This window comes from Chenopodium quinoa, unplaced genomic scaffold, assembly GCF_001683475.1.
Source record: "Chenopodium quinoa cultivar QQ74 unplaced genomic scaffold, ASM168347v1, whole genome shotgun sequence".
Taxonomy (NCBI): Eukaryota; Viridiplantae; Streptophyta; class Magnoliopsida; order Caryophyllales; family Amaranthaceae; genus Chenopodium; species Chenopodium quinoa.
In genome coordinates this window covers 7,205,624-7,224,160 of record NW_018743292.1, presented here as the reverse complement: position 1 = coordinate 7,224,160, position 18,537 = coordinate 7,205,624, and the positions used below count along the sequence as shown (strand labels likewise).

Below are 18,537 nucleotides of genomic sequence, written 5' to 3'. Positions count from 1 at the left end.
TTATATTTTATCCCGCCTTGACAATCTTTGCTTATATCAACAATGGACAGGCTATACTCCTATTTAGAATACATTTTATAGATAAATCCAAACACATACAATTTTTGAATAAGTAGAATTATAACGGAAAATAATGATGTTTAAAGCTACACATAGACAAATCGTGCTAAAAATGTCTTGCTTTGTTTTTATACCATTATCATTATTTCTCATGACAAAAAGGAAATAGAAGATGGAGGGAGAAGAACAAGGATTTGTTTTCACCATCATTGTTTCTTAGGGCCATCATTAAATAGATTAAGATTTAAGACACAACATTATTTGTGCAAGTTCATTTTGGAATTATCATTGTTCATGGTGAGAATTACTTCTAGCTAGGAAATTTCATAGTATGTTGTAGATATATTGCGATACATATGTGAACTTGCATAACTTGACTCGTGCCCTACTTTAAGAAGAGTAACTAACATGTCCAACAATCTTGCTAGCAAAGGATCACAATTCACAATACTGACCAAATCCTTCAACATTTGAAACTAAACTTCAAATTTACACCTCGTCTTTAGGATTGATAGCCCATCTCTTTCACAAGCCTCAACAATAAATATTGAATACTGTACTTGGTAATAGATGATTAATTTAGCCACACCCTATTTTGATCCAAAGATAAATAACTTTCACTAAAACAAAATGTTTACTCCTTTTCAACAAGTACATAACTTTATTTCCATTTCCTAGCTACAAAGCCTAGAATAGCTTTATACTTTAATTCCATTTCATAGCTAAACTCTACTGTACTAAATTGCCTAACACAAAAAAGAAAAAGATGGCTTCATTTCATAATAACTTGATTTTTTTATTTTTTTTTTTTTTAATTTTTTAATTTTTGGTTTATGTTTTTTGTAAAAATGAAATCTAGTGTTAGTTCTTGAAAAAGAAAACTAAAAAGTAGATTGGCTTTACTCAAAAGTTTCACAATTTTAGATTTTACCCTACTCCCTGTTATCTGTTGTAAATACTGTTTGGATTTGGACTTTTGAGAAAGAAAGAGGCCATGCTGCTCAGCTTGTCCTTGTCTAATCTATCGCGTAAATCGTGCAATACCTTTTTTTGGGGCTTTGCATTCTCAACTTTTTACCCTTTTCGTATTTTCCTTTCTTTTTTTATTTTTACACAAACAATCATGGTTTAAGACTTTTCTGTTTTGGTAATTAATGATAAATTTCATATTTGGGCCCGTTAAGAGTTAACGTGAAGGACAAGGACCCATGTTTTAACTCTCACTTGATTGTTGCGTCAATCATGTTATTGCCAGCATTTTTGCTAATCATTTCACTGACAGTAATTCACTTCATTTTTGCAATTGATTTGTCAACGACCTTAATTTTTAATTGGTCAATAGTTATCAGATTATCGATACTAAGAATAAGATTTGTGTTCGACGTTATCAGTAGTATTATTTGTCATTTGTCATGACGTAAAAGGAGTTATATGTACGAGTATGCAATATTTGATCAGCTACGTATGCATACATCAATTGGTAGAGCGTGAGTTAGTATTTCTACTCGATCGACTAAGCTAAAATAATTTAAAATAATGGGGTCAAATAACGTTATTAAAGGTCAAGATACAACACTAATAGTAAATCATCTACTTAGGATTAGCACTTGATTAATGAGAGACTACAAATGTAAACTCGCCAAACAATGGTGGCCCCTCGTTCACGATAGATCCCCATATTCTAAGCTACTCATTCGCTAAACAAAGTCAGAAAACAATCAAAAACAAACCAGAAAACAAAAATAAAAAATTAGAAAACAAAATTTTCAACCCCAAAGTTGACTTTATTACCAATAAACTCCCACTTCTTTATAAACCTAATCACAATATCCCAAGTTCCTAATCCCCCCCAAAAAAATTAAAAAATAAAAAACCCAACCATATTATTATTCCCTCCATATAAAAGGCAGTGTCCCTCAAACTGTAGGACTATCACTTAAAATTTCTCTCTCATCAAAATATTTCTGGAATTCTCTACTCTTAATTTCTCTCTCTAGAAAAATGGATGTAAGTGAAAATGATTCTTAGTATTTTTTTTTGAAGGTTGAATTGTAGTTGAGTTTGTTTATGGTAATGTTTGTGCAGGAATCGAAGATAAGAGGGAGTCAAATTCCGGCGTTTGGGAACTGGGAGCATGTAAACGATTTACCCATAACTCAGTATTTTGAATGTGCACGTCAAGCGGGGTTAATCCGGTACAGCTCATCCTCAGGAGAATGCTGTGATAATCATCATAATCATAATCATAATCAAAATCAGCATCCTAATGATGATTTATACACCGTTGATTTCATCAAACCTCGTCCTAAACAGGTTTTGCTCTCACTTAACCAATTATTTCAAGTATTAAATTTTATTTTAATATCTATTTATTTATTAATGCTAAAAAATAAAAGCAAAAGAAAGTAGGAGATCTAAAACAGTAGGAAAAGAAGTTAACAGGAGTTTAAGATTTTGTTGGTATTCATTCATTCTTTCAATATTACGGAGTACGACTTATGAGGTGGGAAATCAAATGCAGTCTACTTTTGTTGACTACTTTTTTATACGAGTATAAATTTGGAAAATTTTGTTTTTTTTTTTTTTTCACAGAATTATAGAATATACAGAATTTAAGGCTGCCAATATTAGAAATTGGTGTTGTTAATATGAAATGAAAATATAATAGGTGGACATAGTTGAATTTAATGGAAGGCAGTCTATTTTACGATGCATTATTTTAGGATTACTGACATTTGCGATAAGATTTTGTCAGCCTTTGCTTTTCAAACCTTTTTTTTTCAAGTCTAGATCTCTAGCATTTTTATTTTAATAGAAATAAATGTAAAATCATAAACATATGTACTTAGTACTTGTATTTGGGATAGTTTGTTGGTCACTAATAACATATTCCGTATTAATATCGGTTAGCTCAATTGATTCTGATACATTAGGACATACTATGAATTCTTGGTCACGGGGTCATATACTACGTAGTAATAAGGATATCATATCTCTATCAAATAATCAAAGAAATATACGAAGTATGTACATAGTGTCTTAAGCACTCCCTCACGGAGAAGGGGTGCAAATTTTTTTTTTTAGTAGTATACTTCATTCGGTCATTCCATATATACTTATGAAGTGTAGACCGTGGATCATTAATTACCACGAGTATCACTTAAAAGTTAAAATAATCTATATATACATATATACTCCGTATTAATTGTTACGTCGATAATATAATTTAAGTTACAATCGTAAAAGCTAAAAAGAGGTGGTAACTTGGTTAAAAAAGTGTTAAGGGTACGGAGTAGGAGTGATAATATAAGTGAGGGAGAAAGCTAGGCGAAATTAAAGGGAAGATAAGACAGCATTAATGAGAATCATGTGAAAGTGCATGGTGGTGAGGGTTGATTGAGATATGTTGCGTAAACCAGATTGAAACTCAAACGAGGATCTGTATTAATCTTATCATTTCATTTCATGTCAAAATATTTACAATAATGTGTACTCAGATCACCTGTTTATAGCTTTGACTAGTATTCTTGTAGGATTTTTTTAGAAAAAAGTGTTTAGAGAAGGTAAACTAACCCCTTTACTTTCTTGTCCAAACAATCAAGTAGATACACTAATTAATTTCATGTCATTTATTCTAAACATAAATATCAGAGTAGTCAAAGTCCACATATATATATATAACACTACAATTCTACAACCCTAAGTTTATAGCTCGTTTGGTATCACTTTAAAAAAGTAATTAAGATCATAATGAACTTAGAATAAGTCATTATATGAGTTTATGTTAGATTTTGAAAACCGATAACTACAAATAAGCCATAAAGCCCATATTTATAATCAACATGTTAGTACTAACAGGCTGTTAGTGTAGTGGTGATTGAAGCTACTGAGCTATACTTGGTAGGGAATACCGCATGTTCGATTCCCCGCAATAATAATTGAGAGGGACTGTAACCTAATCATTCAGAAACGAGTCTCAAATTCGGAATAGCCCAAAGGGTAAAACGGATGGAACACAAAAAAAAAAAAAAAAAAAAAAAAAAGAAAAATAATCAACATGTTAGCTCTTCTATTATCACATCTTTTATAGATTGAGACATTTAGTAAGGACGAGGGGGTATAAAGGAAGAACTACGTATAAAAGAAAAAATGATAAAAACAATGTAATTTTCTTAGTGATTTACGAGTTGAGATCTGTAATAACATTTTATTTTTAAACAGAGGAAGTTGATAATGAAGGTGTACTCTCTAACACTAGCAATACATCCAACATCCCATTTACTGAACTGATAAATTGGTGGCAGAATTTGGGGTCATCCAACATGTTACGGAGTAGTAATGATTTTTAATAATAGTACTACATTACTACTGATTATACTGTACTAATTTTAATATTAAGAGAGTACAAAATATGTGATATAAAATTCTACATAATTCGAAATATATGGATCGGCTCCACATTCACATGATAATTGACAGCATTCACGTTTACAACAACCGCAAACATCAAACATCATACCATCTTAACAAGCAACCCGCATTTAATTCCCTTGCCTCTTTCTTCGGATCCCACCCATTTCCTCCTATATGGGTTGTGGGCCTCCATGACTTTGACCCATACCTAATCTTACTTTTATTATCTTTGGGAATTTTACTTTTACTAGGTTTATTTTTTTTGATTGATTTTAATGGTACTACTAATATAAATTGCAATTAATGAATCCTATGTATTCTTTGTGTGTTTATTTAGTTTTGGTTAGAATGGATGGGAGACTTGGATTTATGTGACGGTTGGCTACGGAGTATACTCCGTCTATATAGAAATAGTTGTCACGTTTTAAAACTACTCCGTACTTTATAAGAGCAATTCAGTAATGGTATCAAAATCTCAGATACGTCGATCTTTTTAGTTAGGAAAATCCCATAATACCCCGAGAATCGATGTCTTGGTGAAGACTTAATGTGTCACGTGCATTTGTGCAGGGGAAGGGGAGAGAAAAGAGAGCAGGAAATAATGCACATGTTAAGGAAGGAAATAGGAAGCAAGCAGGGAAGGTGTTTGACGTTACTGTAACGGAGATCCCTTCATCAGAAGCAGGAGTCAAACGTCAACCTCGTCAAGCTGTAACAGCCGTTAAGAAGAAGCAACAGCAGTACCAATACGACGCCGGATCAGCCGCCCCGCCTCGTAGAGCTCCCAAAGCTGTTGATGAAGATCTCTATAAGATCTCTCCGGAGCTCCTTAAGCGAGTACGTACATACATTATTATTTCTTACTCATTTACTTTCATGTACTTGCATCACATTATTGAAGTCGCATTTTAACGTATACAGTAAACTATCAGCGTGACTATTAATTCTACGTATGACTAATGTTTTGTACATTGATTGTCTGATGCAGAAGAGAAGACTAGGATTTATTTCAAGATGCTTGGTTCCCCCTTGTGCAGTCTAATGCAAGTGACATAAAACCGAAGAAAATCAAAACGAGTATTTTGTAGAAGCTTCCCTTGTATGCAAAGATTAGAATTCCGGTTTTCGGCTGGTCGATGTAATATATACAATCTATATACTGGTAGCCTTTTGAATTGTAGTAAAGCTATACTATGAACATTTAGAGCTTAGTCAAGAGATAAGCTTGATTGTCTATATTTACATCCTTATATTGTCATATTTTGGTAGTGTACCACTTTGAACGAGAAGTTGGGGTGTCAAAGTTTTCAAAGGTAGGCCAAAATGTTGAAAATATTAGTGTTAGCCATTGACTACGTACCATGATTATTAAGGTGCGCCATTTGAAAATTTGTCGTACTTAGAGAAGAATTTTCATGCTTGTACTATTGGTCTTTTCATGGAATCTACGATGCAACAGAAAAATTTCTTACAAGTACTTTACACATTTTTTGTATTTTGAATGAATTAGTAGTGCTTGGTAAATTGCTTAACTTGCGAAAGATTTAAAAATATTACACTCTTACAAATAAGTATTTACATGAACTGTTGGTGCAAAGTCAACGAAAAGCTATATCATATACTTATGGAAAATAAATTGCTTGTTTGGTGATAAGATTTTTGAAAGTGAAATTTAATGGCTATATAGTATACATCTCTCACTAGATAAATGAAATATTGAAATGAAAATCTACTGTACTCTAAAATTCTAAATAAGTTGCGTGTACTCCCTTTGTCCCAACATAATCAACTTTGTACACATGCCAATTTACTAGTTTGACTTTAATTTTATATAATTAAATATTAATAAAAATTATATTTTAAAAATTATATTATGAAACTTTATATTAATATCTATCTAATAACAAATTTTACAATTCGTATAAAATATATTTTTATTATGTTAGTAAAAAAATATAGTCCTAGCTAATACATGCATAGTGAAAAAAATCCCAACATTCCAAATATTCTGGAATGGAGGGAGTATTAATTATGATTAACGGCATCTTCTACATAACTAAGGAGTTGTATTTGATATTGTAACATTTGCAAATCAAAACGCGAAACTTCTTAAATCCACCTAAACAACCACATTAATACTTTAAACTAATGATACTTAAAGCTAATTAGATGATAATCAAAATAAAAATAGAGCTGAAGGGGAAATCATATAAAATAAATAAAGTAATTTCTACTCAGACTTTTTAGCTTAAAGTAAAATTGAAATGAGCAAAAAAAGCAATGAAAGAAACAAAGCTAGAGTAAGCAATATGAGGCAGTAGGAGTGTAGTAGGACAAAGTAGAAAAGTAGCACATAATTGGGCCGACAGATACAACCAGAGGCTGGCAATCTGGCATGGTCCAGTCTTAATACAAAATACAAGTATCACATATCACATGTTAAAGTTAAATCGGTCCAACAATAAAGACTTTTTTGTAAGGTTATAAATCATTAATGGGTTTATCAACTATAGCATGAATTCTATCATCAACTCTTCTGATCGGTGAACGGTGATGACCGCCAAAATTAAAACTTTTACCATGACTTGCATGAGCCATATAGGGCATAGTTGGACAATTAGGTAAAGGTATAGAGGATGTTTTTTATTTTATTCGGCTAACCTTATTTTCATTTAACCTAGGAAGTAGTTTCACGATAAGTTCAAGTAGGATACTACTGCATCCGTTAGTGTATGTAAATGTTTTTATCTAATCTCGTCGTTAGAGCACTCTCACTCATGGATATTTTTTTGCCTATGAGGAGTATTTTACAATAAAAAATTGGATTTATTGGTTCCCACTCATGAGCACAAAAAAAAAATGTCCATGAGGAAGTGATGAAATGCCCATAGCAATGCCCATAGTAATGGTTGGTTGGTGCCATGCAAATAAAATAAAAAAAAAAAAAAAAAAAAAGCTGGGTCAGCAAATTAAAAGTGCCGTGAGTGTGTAGGAGAGGGAATTATCTAGAGTAAAAAATTAGATGATGATAATGGGTAGGAGAGAGAGAAAATAAGAGAAAGAGTGGTGTCGGTTTTTGTTTAGCCCATAAATATGTGAGAAGTTGTAAAAATTAAATGCCCATGAGATAAAATGAGAAAGAGGAGTAAGAAAGTGGGTAGAGTGAGAATGACTTTTTTTTTTTTTTTTTTTGCCCACGAATAAGAGTGGTATTATTCACTTATTCATAGTAAGTAATACGAAATACCTTTTTAATGCTCATTGACTTGCCACTATCTTTTGGTCCCTTTCCTATTAGCATAGTAACCTTCCAAATTCCAACAAAATCAATTTAAACTAGATGAAATAGAGTGTACAATTCATCAATCAACTTTTCCACACAAAATCAATAATTTATTTCATCAAACATCTTTATAATCAATTGCTCATACAAAAATATGTCATGCCACATCCACATCAACATATTATTACATCGACATTTTATTTTTTAAACATTTTTTTTTTAAAATCGAATTCGTATCTCCAAAGCTAATTAGCTATATAAAGCAAATTTGCTTACCAAAGCTAATTAACAAGATGTATAACAACGATGTAGCAACTAACTTAATATCGGCAACTATTTGGAGGAGTTGTTACTCCATAATAAGATATAAAATTGTCAATCTAATATCTTATTACTTCAACTAAATAATGGATTAGCTCAGTATTAGATGATTAATAACTTAGCCACCTTGAAGACATTTTTAATGCAAAAAAGATGCTATATTTATAAGACTGCAACAACAGATGAAACAATGGGCCTCAACAGAAGACCTTAAAGTGACGTAATAGTGAGTACTGTAGTAAAGGTTGAGTTGATTCATACGTTAAAGACACCAAATACTCTCAAACTGACTCACAGAGAATAAAGGAGGGGACCACTTATAAAAGCTGTGATAACATAACACTAACATCTACGTTGTCATAACATGAATGAGTACAATTATTATTATATTTAGAATTTAAGATTCTCTCACGACACTCTTTTTTCAGTACTCCCTTCAGTTGGAAGTCGTCTATCAACTGTTAACTAAATTCAACCGACAACCCCCCATTCCCCATCTAACATTTGGCATTTTTAAAGTCTCACGCTTACCATCCAATTTGTCATGTTCGAGATATACACCTGTTGTATATAAGATCTATATATTCAAGTTATTAGATGTTCCGTGAGTATCAATTAACTTTGGCAGCTTATATTAAACCGATCTTATCTCTTGTGGGTCTTATGGAAATAGTCGAATATAAGCATTTAAACCTATAATCGGGCTATGAAGATAGTCGAATACAAACGTTTAAACTTGTTTTGGCCGAATTAAGTTGTTTGGTGTTCATTGAAGTTTGACCATGTCAATGGTGGAAAAGCAGAGCACCCCATCAGCATGTAGTCTAATCGTCCTATGGTGCAATGTTTCTGACCTAGAAACTTCATACTGTATTTGGAATCTCTTATCAACCAAAAATATAACCCACTTTGATTGGATGAAATCAAAAGGGTGGTAAAGTAAATCAAAAAAGTTGAAGGCCCAAAATTAAAAGCAAAGAATTTTACAAAGGATCACCAACTTTCCCATACTCTGAAATCTATAGTAAAAACTAATAATTAAGGACCAATTACCAATTGCCGACAAATTTAAAAAACTCACAATCTTAAATATCTGTGTTCAGTGGGTGCATTGGTAAGATATTTGACATAAGCAATGCACGCCAAGATGCAACTTGAATAACACACACAAACAAAAAGAATATTATATACTCTAGAGGAGGCTCTTCTTGAGGTGGGCCTATCTCAATCAACGACTATAGTTTGTTTAGACCTTGCAAAACCAACCCAACAGTTGTATCTGATCTCCTACGACCTGACTCACAAAAAATCTTAACCCGTATTAGTCAATCTGTTGTGATCCAAACTGAATTCAGTCCGACTGTCCGAGTAGTAACCTAGTTTTCAAGACATCAGACCCAAGGATTACGAGAAAGGGTAAAGGAGTTTCCCAAAGGGGTCAAACAAAATCAACATGAGGACTCTATTTATCTTTCTTCAAACAAGAAACGAGCAAAAACAAGACATCATTGCTCGCAACAACCTCATTCCAAAATCAGAATCTAGTGCGACAATGGTATAAAAAAAGAGATGCATGAAAATCACCCCCAAACTACCTATGCATCATGCTGAAAAGCACACCAACCTGGGTCTATAAAACTAGAATAACTAGTTATATAAACAATATTCTAATTGCTTCTTGGTTCCATTCCTTTTCCCGTGATTTCTAGACATTCAACTCCACTTGCAACAACTTTCTCAGCCACTATAATATGTCATTATCACAAGAAGCAGAAAGACATCACCATAACGAGAAAAAAAGGCGCAACTTTGAAGAAGAGGGGTGCAAATCAATCAATGTATTATGTGCAGGACGACCGACACTAGCAAAAGATTGGCTTTGAAAACAACAAGCAGAGTTCCAATCTGTTCATTTATAGCTAATTAGCAAGCAAATCACCCCACTTAGTGGCCCACAGAAATATATTTACCAAAATGCTAATTGTGATAATCACAACTACATTCGGTGGTCCTATCCACAACGGGCTTATTGCCAGAGAGAACTTAGAAAGGCTAAAAACTAATTCAATTGATGACTGAAAAGCATTGAATTTCTCCCTTCTGATCACAGACAAACCATTCTTATTTGAAACAAATGGAAACCAAAACTTTGCAGTAGTAGCTATAGTAGTAGTACTGTACATTGCTGAAAGAGTCGGGGGCAGGGTAGGGAACAGAACTTACCGCCAATTCACCCCCGAGGTAGTATCCAACTTTACATGTATACAAAGACTGAACGACGCAGCAATATGTACAAAACTCTCTTATGGAACATGCTTCAAGCAGTATGGGTGTAGTTAATGCGTCTGTTCAACCTCAACTTATTCAGCAAACCATTAGCCTTCCTTCTGGCTCTTGAAGTTCCATTCTCCGCAAGATTAGAAATGATTCCTTTTTCTTTTTCTTCATCCCGAACCTCCTTCAGAGCAAAACGACTGTATCCACAGATATCATGCAGAATCACAATGCAGTTTTCCCTATCTGGTTCACACGAACTTTCGCTTATTATACTTAGCAGGCAATCCACTGAACCAAGATTTTCTAGCTCATCAATTGCTAAATGATGGGTTGACAGAAAAGCAAGGATAGCCAATAACTCAGAGACATGCACCCGCTCCTTGAGTTTCTCTAGTATCACTTTAACTGCCCCATCACGTACAGCTATACCCCTGTTCTCCCGTATTTTACACAGGTTAAAGAGTGCAGATGTCACATCTTTCATGGCTGTTTCATGCCCTTGTTCCAGAAGGTCGATCAAAGGCTTCAAAGCTCCCAGTTCAGCAATAAGAAGCTTGTTTTCGTCGAGTGCAGACAATGTGAAAAGCGCAGCAGCAGCATTGGCTCTTGTTTCAATGGTCCCACATTGCAAAGATTCAATCAGTAAAGGAATGACAGCTGGGAACTCTGCAATAAGCTTCTTATTGCTGTCATGTATAGAAAGATTCAATATAGTAGTTATAAGATCCTCTTGAAGATCAGGATGATCCTCAAGGCTTTCTGCGGTTGTAAGAGGGCCCAGCAACTGCGGCAACGCATAAGTGGACTCCCCAAAGAAGGAGCGAAAAGATGGCATTCGCTTGGTCAACATACGGATCTCTTTTGCAGCTTCCTTTTGTTCAGAAAGAGTAGAAGACATTTTGTCCAGAAGCATATTCAAATGATTTCTATCAGCATCAGTTACGAATCCATCATTGACATCCTGAAGGGGGGGAGGGAGTTCAATTCCATGATCCTTGCACCATTGTAATATCAGCTCTCGGACTAAATGGTTAGGGGTGAGCTCGATATGAGAAAGCACTTGTTGGGTCTGAGGACAAGTTCTATTACCTTCTTTTAACCATTTCTGAATGAATGGCCGATCATAAGTCTGCAAATGGAGGACGATATCTCATAAATCAAGACCCAAATCAGATCAAATTACATTAAAATTCATAGGGGTTGCAAAAAGCGCAATAAAGCAAACCAATTATAAACACTAAACCCCGAACATTAAATGGCAAATTCATTTTCCTTTTAAACCCACTATAATGAATCCACTGCAAATCAGCCCCAAGCAAAAATCCATGATTCTCGTTAATGTCCTATCGATACTTGATACAGCTCTTAACTCTCATCAATCATCCAATGAATAATCTCATTATCTTAAGAAAAAGCTTCACAATGACGTCAACAACAAAAGCGCAATCAAATATAGAAACCACTCTTACAGTACAAGATTCACATATTATCCTCCAAAACAAGCCACCATATTCTCCAATTTCGGCAAATTGCATATATAATTAGATAGTGAATCAATAACATCATTACACATTTCCACCATTACTATTAAAATCATTTAATAAACTTAAACACAGAACAATCACATTAATTAAGACCTTTCCCTCCACATTCTAGTATCAGTCAAGCACATGGAAAGATTAACCCCAAGATTACGGATAAGGCAGAATTTCTCAACCACTGTTAGTTTTAATTGTAATGTTAATTTTTTATAATTTCTAACCAATTTTTTTAGTTCTAGTAATTGGAATTGTGGATACAGACACTGCTACAGCTAAAACTGCTGGCATTCTCTGATTAAACCATACCAAACTAAAGATTACCATCCAGATATTTCATCAGTTAACAAAATTTCAGAACAACAACATAACTTCCATTTCATACATTAAACTATACTAAAATAAAGTTTTCAAACCCAGAAATTCGGGAAAATCCACCGACTGATAAAAAATTTCAGTTCACCAAACAAGAAAAGTTCATGTACTATGCAGGAAAATGCCAAACCGACAGTCCAACAAAAAATGAGGAAAAACCCACAGATATTCCCACATTCAAAAAATACCCAGAAAATTAGAGGGAAGGAAAAAAAATATATCAACAACAATTAATTAACTATTAAAAAACCCCAGAAAAAATCAATTAAACCCCATAAAAATTAAACAAGAACCCAGAAAAATTAAACAAAAACCCAGAAAGAAATCGAACCTGTCCAGTAGATAAAACAACAGGGTCCTTCATAATTTCTCTAGAAATGGGGCAACGAAATTCATCAGGAACATTCAACTGATCAAACTGAGAAGAAAGTGCACGCTTCTTCTTCGATTTCTTCAACTTCAACTCTTTCAATGCAGTTAATGCCTGAATTGCTTTATCAATTGTACCCAGAATTACTCCATTTTCTCTCTCAACTTCTTCATCATCATCATCTTCTTCTTGATTAATTTCCATAACTAGTGTCAGCAAATCCTTCTTAAGTTCTTTGGCTTTGATTCTATTACCATTGTTGTTATTATTATTGCCCTTTTCAATCAAAACTTCTCCATCTGAAACACCCATCGCTTCACTCTTCGCCATTTTTTTCTCTGTAATTTTTTTTTTTACACAGAATTTCTGGGGATTCACGTTTCATCAAACTTACTTTCTCTCTCTACTAAATCAAAAAATAAATAAATAAAATTGTTGAATTTGTAGTTCCTGGTAATTTGGGTGAAAAAAACAAGCGTTGGTTGTGTGATTTTTGGTGTTTTGGGGGAGAAAGGCGGAAAGGAAAGAGAAAAATGGAGATGAGGGCCCAAAGGAGGTTATTTAATGAGAGAGAAATTTTGGATTTTTATTTAAAGAGTGATTTTAATTTTTTTAAGAAACATAAATAATTTAATTTTATGATCAAATAACAATCCATGCACGTGGATTTTATAATCAGCAATGACACTTGGAAATAAAATGGGTGCATTATTTTCTACGGTGTTAATCATCAATAGTGGACTTTGAATTATGACTTGTTGGCGGCATATTAACCCACTTTGGTTTTGGAGTTTGGCCATAGCTCAAGTTTATCACTTTCTCCGTTTCTTTTTACTTCCTCCGTTTTTTTTATTTTACCATGAGCGATTTTATGCTTGTCAATGTATTATTTTTACTATTAATATCTTCAATTATACTTTAGTAAAAATTAAAAAAAAAAAACAATATTTGAAAAGTAGATTTCGAGACGAATCTAACTAGATCTCACATAACTATGTTTTTCCTAATAGATAAATTACAAATGATGGGCAAAGAAGATTAAGTGAATAGTGTAAAAGTCCTTATGGTGCAATAAATGAAAAACGGAGGAAGTATTTGCAACTTTTTTTTTACAAGAAGAATAAAGATTTTATTAATGAAAGATAGCCAAACGATACTTACAAACAATTCCGAGGAACATTAGTATTCCAACACAACTACAAATCACCTTAGAACTAGTTACATCATAGATTCGATCGACGATCGCCTTAATAAAAAACTTCATCCGAAGCAATACAATATGTGAGTTAGCACTAATTCGGCTTGAGATCCATTGATGAATAGTTGTTTGAGTGAAAATACTCATATGGTATTCAAGATACTTACGGAGATTATGAAACCCTAAATTTTCAATCTTCGACAGACAAACACAAAAAGAAATTAACCCTAATAGAATAACCACAATCTCAAAGATGAGATCTATTTATTGAAAGCAATTTAAAAGTTTTTTCGAGGCTCACCACTGGTAAAAACATCGATAGAATCCCCTACAAAGATTCACAAAAGAGATCAGAAGAAAAGAGATGAATTGAAGGAGAAAGAGAGAAAAGGAAAAGAATGAAGGAAAAAACCTTCAGAAAAGCAAAAAAAAAAACTAGCTATAGAGGCTAGAAAAACTTCCCAAGAGAGAAACCCTAGAGGGAAAAAAAAAAAAAAAAAAAAACCTCCCAAGGAGAAACCCTATAGGGGACCTAAATTTCCATCAAAGATTTGGAAGTATTTGCAACTTATTCACGAGTATGTGCATAATTTTAAGTAGAGATTACAAAGGGCAAACAACAAGATTAATTACAATGAACAAATCACACTAACCTAATATTTCCTCTCGTGATTAGGTTATTTTAGAAAATTTGTTTGTTAACTCTCTAAAATCTCTTTAAATTTTGTGCCCATGTGATGACTTTAATAACTAATTAATAATATCTTGACACGTGAAAATATTTGCTAATGAAATAATCTGAGACTTTAATATTTACGGAGTAATTACGTTAGAATGGGATTACTCTGCGCACGTTAGGTGTATCCATCAATCACTTAAGATAAGCTTTCATAGACAATAAATTACGACATGCATGATTATCAAAATTCTCACATTATGCGTATCTTATATATTACTCTGTAAGTTTTTTCTTAACATAATTCATAAACAATAAGAGGCCGTTTGGTTAGGGGTATTCATCAAAGGGAATGGGAATCAACTGCCTTAATTCCCTCTGTTGTTGTTTATTAGGCCTTTTTTCCCATTCCCTTTACCCTCTTCATTCCCCCAAATCCTTCTAAGTTGATTCCCCACCCCCTAGGTATTTTCATTCCCATTCCTTAGCCACCACTACACCACCATACCACCCCTCTTACCTACCCAAATCACCGGAAACCCGCACCACGGCCAGCCACGTCACCACTCGTCGCCTCTCCCCCACCCCTCACCGCATTTCCCTTCCCCTCGCCGGCCATCCGCACTCCCGCAACCCTATCCCCCCATCCCCGTAAAAGCCTAAAAAAACCCTTATCCCTCACTGTAAAACGGCCGGCCGACCCTCCCCCACCCTCGAAACCCTAGGCGCTAGGGTTTCAAGGGTGGGGGGAAGGCCGGACGACGGGTTTTACGGGGAGTGAGACTAGTTTCTAAGGTTTTTTGGGGCTAAGGGTTGTTTTTCGGGGGAGGGGAAAGCTACGGCGGGGGCCGGCGAGGGGCATGGGAGGGGCGGCGAATGGTTGGGGAGGTGCAGCGAGTGGTTTGGTGGATGGATGGTGGCTGGAAAAGGTGGAAAGTGAATGAATTAGGTGGTTGTGTGGTGGTGGGACTGGTGGGATTGTTTCCCTTTGTTTTTAAAACAAACAACATGAGAATATAAGGTATTTTCATTCCATATTTTTCCTTTTTCTTTGTTCATTCTATTCCATTTACCCAGTGCGAACCAAACCACCCTAAAAATCTCTAATTAAACTAATGAGGATGGAATAAAATGTTTAATGATTTTTTATAGATAAATCATGTAATTGTCCTCGATCTCCCCGTAAACACTACATGGAATTTCCCAATAAGAGAGAAAATTCTACGGAAAAAAAGAGTCCAAGACCAAAATTCTTCACCAACTTTTGGAGTACTAAAATAAAGAAACCAATTCATATAATAAAAGCATTCACGTAAAAGAATTTAGGGCTGAATTTGGTTCTAGTGTTTCTGACATGTTTAGTACTCGAATTTAGAAGCAAGCAATATAAACCATATAATCTTTACTTAAAAGGCTTCTACTATACTTTAACTTACCCGTGAATCAAATTCATGTAAGATATGGATCTTTCCAAGTTTCCATGTGTTCATATCTCTTTCGAATTATTTTTTGGTACGTAGGAATCAACAAACACATATATATTCGGACGATAATTCATTCATAAGTCTTCGGTTATCATGCTTCAAGATTTCATTAGTCTAGTCTTATAATGTGTCATTCATGCGAATTTCTATCATTCAGATTATCCTAACGATCTTATTTGAGCTTATAGTGTATACTCTTTACCAAAATTATCCTAAACCTATAATAAAACATTTGAGTTTATTAGCATTGAATTTCTTAAGAGATCTAAATTTGTAAAAATAAACTGAATTTAAATAACCTTAATTTTTCTAAAACTTTAATATACTTATATTTTTATTGAGACTTATTTGAACTTATATACTAATACGTATGTGAAATAAATAAAGGTAAAGTCTAACGCAATATGATCCTTGCCCCGTGTTAGGTTGTAGTACTAGCTACTAACATGAACAATATGAGGTTGTCGTTAAAATTATAGGAGGATGGGCCATAAATTCACCATCATTATGAAGCAAATAAGTCTAAAAGACAACATATTTTTGCCTGTTATTATTGGCACTTTGATGGTGAAAGGCAGAAAAATGGAGGGACCATAATAAGAAAATTTAGAGGCTTAAACCCAAGAAATTGAAGTGATATATGGTGCATGTCAGTCAAATTGTCTGTACTATTATCATATATATGGCTGCAGCTTTGGCAACGCGACATGTGGTATGCTATTTGCCCCTATTTGCATTATCAACTAACACACATAAATATATAGCCATATTATCATACATGTAACAATCATGTAACTTAATTGGACCAATGTGTTAATAATCTCTACTATTTAGTAACTGTACTTATAACTTTATAAGACATCCGATCCTCATTTCCTATATTATATTATTGTATGAGTAGCATTGAGTGGTACAACTAATGTGATGCATGTTTTTGGTTTTGGACTTGTGAGGTATTTGGTGTTCGTATTGATTAGGGTTGTTTAAAATATATATATATATATAATGGATCGGAATATAAGGGGTATGTGATAAATGTCATCTGGCTTAGCTTTTGGCTAGCTTTTCATTGGTTATTATTTTTTACTTTAAAACTTTTCAAATAGTCGAAAATTGTATTTGATTGGCTTTATAATTACTCGTGATTAATAATTCATCAGAGTCTAATTTTTTCCTAATTTGACATTTCTGTGAAACATTCCTAGTCCAAATAGGGAGAACTTTCAAAGATGGAATGTAATAAATATTGTAATCAGTAATTAAATAACTAGTACTGAGTATTAAATATCCAATAACAAATAGGGAGTATTAAAGAGCTAATTAATAAGTAGTGAATAATGATAATAATAAATATATTAATTAGTAATCATATAATTTTTAATAAATTAGCAACAACAAATTGTAAACTAATAATCAATAATTATATATTTAGTGATTTACAATTAAGTACATGTATATTACTAAAAGGATAATTAAACATAAACTTATTGTCCTTATATCTCATTTAATCCAAAAGCTTAAGGGCTTAAAAGCTTTTGGCCAATTGTCAATTTGTCATTCACTCATTTTGGTAGACAAAAAATTCAGGTCCCTGAATCTAGATTGTTTTTGTCAGACAATAATTTGTGACTTTGCAACTTGATGATGAACTCATCCAATAATAAGTCAGATTTAATTGGAATTTTATTTTCATTTTTGTTGTCTTTTATGCGTGAAAAACAAAAGCTACATCTACTTATCACACTTCACTTATAAGAGTATTACGACTTGCAGTACTTTCTATTGGTAGGGGTATGACTTGCGCTACATTATACGCAAACCATTTAGATTTTGTGATTTTTCGGGTTTATATTCGTTTGAAACGATGAATAATCCTATTACTTATATCAATTTTTTGTTGTAATTTTTTTTTATATCGTAACTTTAATATAAAGATTATACTCGTAAGTCGTAAGCATTACTCAAAATGATAGGACTAATTTAATTATTCAACATATGTTCACTTAAAATAGAGTGAGTGAATGCATAATATGAGTCATATTATTATTCAAGGTGAACATGTGTTAAGTGAGATGTATTTTCCCTTGCTGAATGAGGTAGAACGACAACGATAAAGACAAGTGCAAAGAGAAGCATTGCACTAATTGATGGTTAACAATTATAACTAATAAATAACCTACTCGAATGACAATGATGTTCTTTATATATTTGAATTTTAAAAGCAAACCTTCATCAAAGAAATAAGTATAGGCATTTTTTTTTAAAATTTTCTATTTCTAAAAAAAAGTATAGATACACAAAACAAATGAAGATAGTTTTTTTTTTTTTTTTTTTTTTTTTTTTTTTTTTTTTTTTTTTTTTTTTTTTTTTTGAAAGAAGTCCCAAAGGACACTAATTTTCATTGATTAAAGCCATACGACATCTACATTTAATGATTAACGACAAAGAAAATAGATTTAACAAAATTAAACAAGAATTAACTGGAGAAAGACTAATTAAGAATCCAAATACATAGATTTAACAATTCGGCATATATCGCTTC

At 33.1% G+C, this 18,537-nt stretch overlaps 2 protein-coding genes across 2 annotated transcripts; one reads left to right on the top strand and one right to left on the bottom strand.

Annotated features, from left to right (window-relative positions):
• The first annotated feature begins 1,686 nt into the window (after nt 1–1,686).
• On the top strand, nt 1,687–5,955 carry LOC110736755. Its single transcript, XM_021917052.1, has 4 exons — nt 1,687–2,067; nt 2,146–2,373; nt 5,044–5,310; nt 5,462–5,955. The coding sequence occupies exons 1-4, from the start codon at nt 2,062–2,064 to the stop codon at nt 5,513–5,515; spliced, it is 555 nt and encodes a 184-aa protein (XP_021772744.1). The 5' UTR covers nt 1,687–2,061; the 3' UTR covers nt 5,516–5,955.
• A 3,945-nt stretch (nt 5,956–9,900) lies between these two features.
• On the bottom strand, nt 9,901–13,285 carry LOC110736754 (U-box domain-containing protein 9-like). The gene is made up of 2 exons (XM_021917051.1): nt 12,599–13,285; nt 9,901–11,483 (listed from the first exon to the last, which is right to left on the bottom strand). Exons 1-2 carry the CDS (start codon nt 12,965–12,967, stop codon nt 10,395–10,397), a joined length of 1,458 nt encoding a protein of 485 aa, XP_021772743.1. The 5' UTR covers nt 12,968–13,285; the 3' UTR covers nt 9,901–10,394.
• Between the last annotated feature and the right edge of the window lie 5,252 nt (nt 13,286–18,537).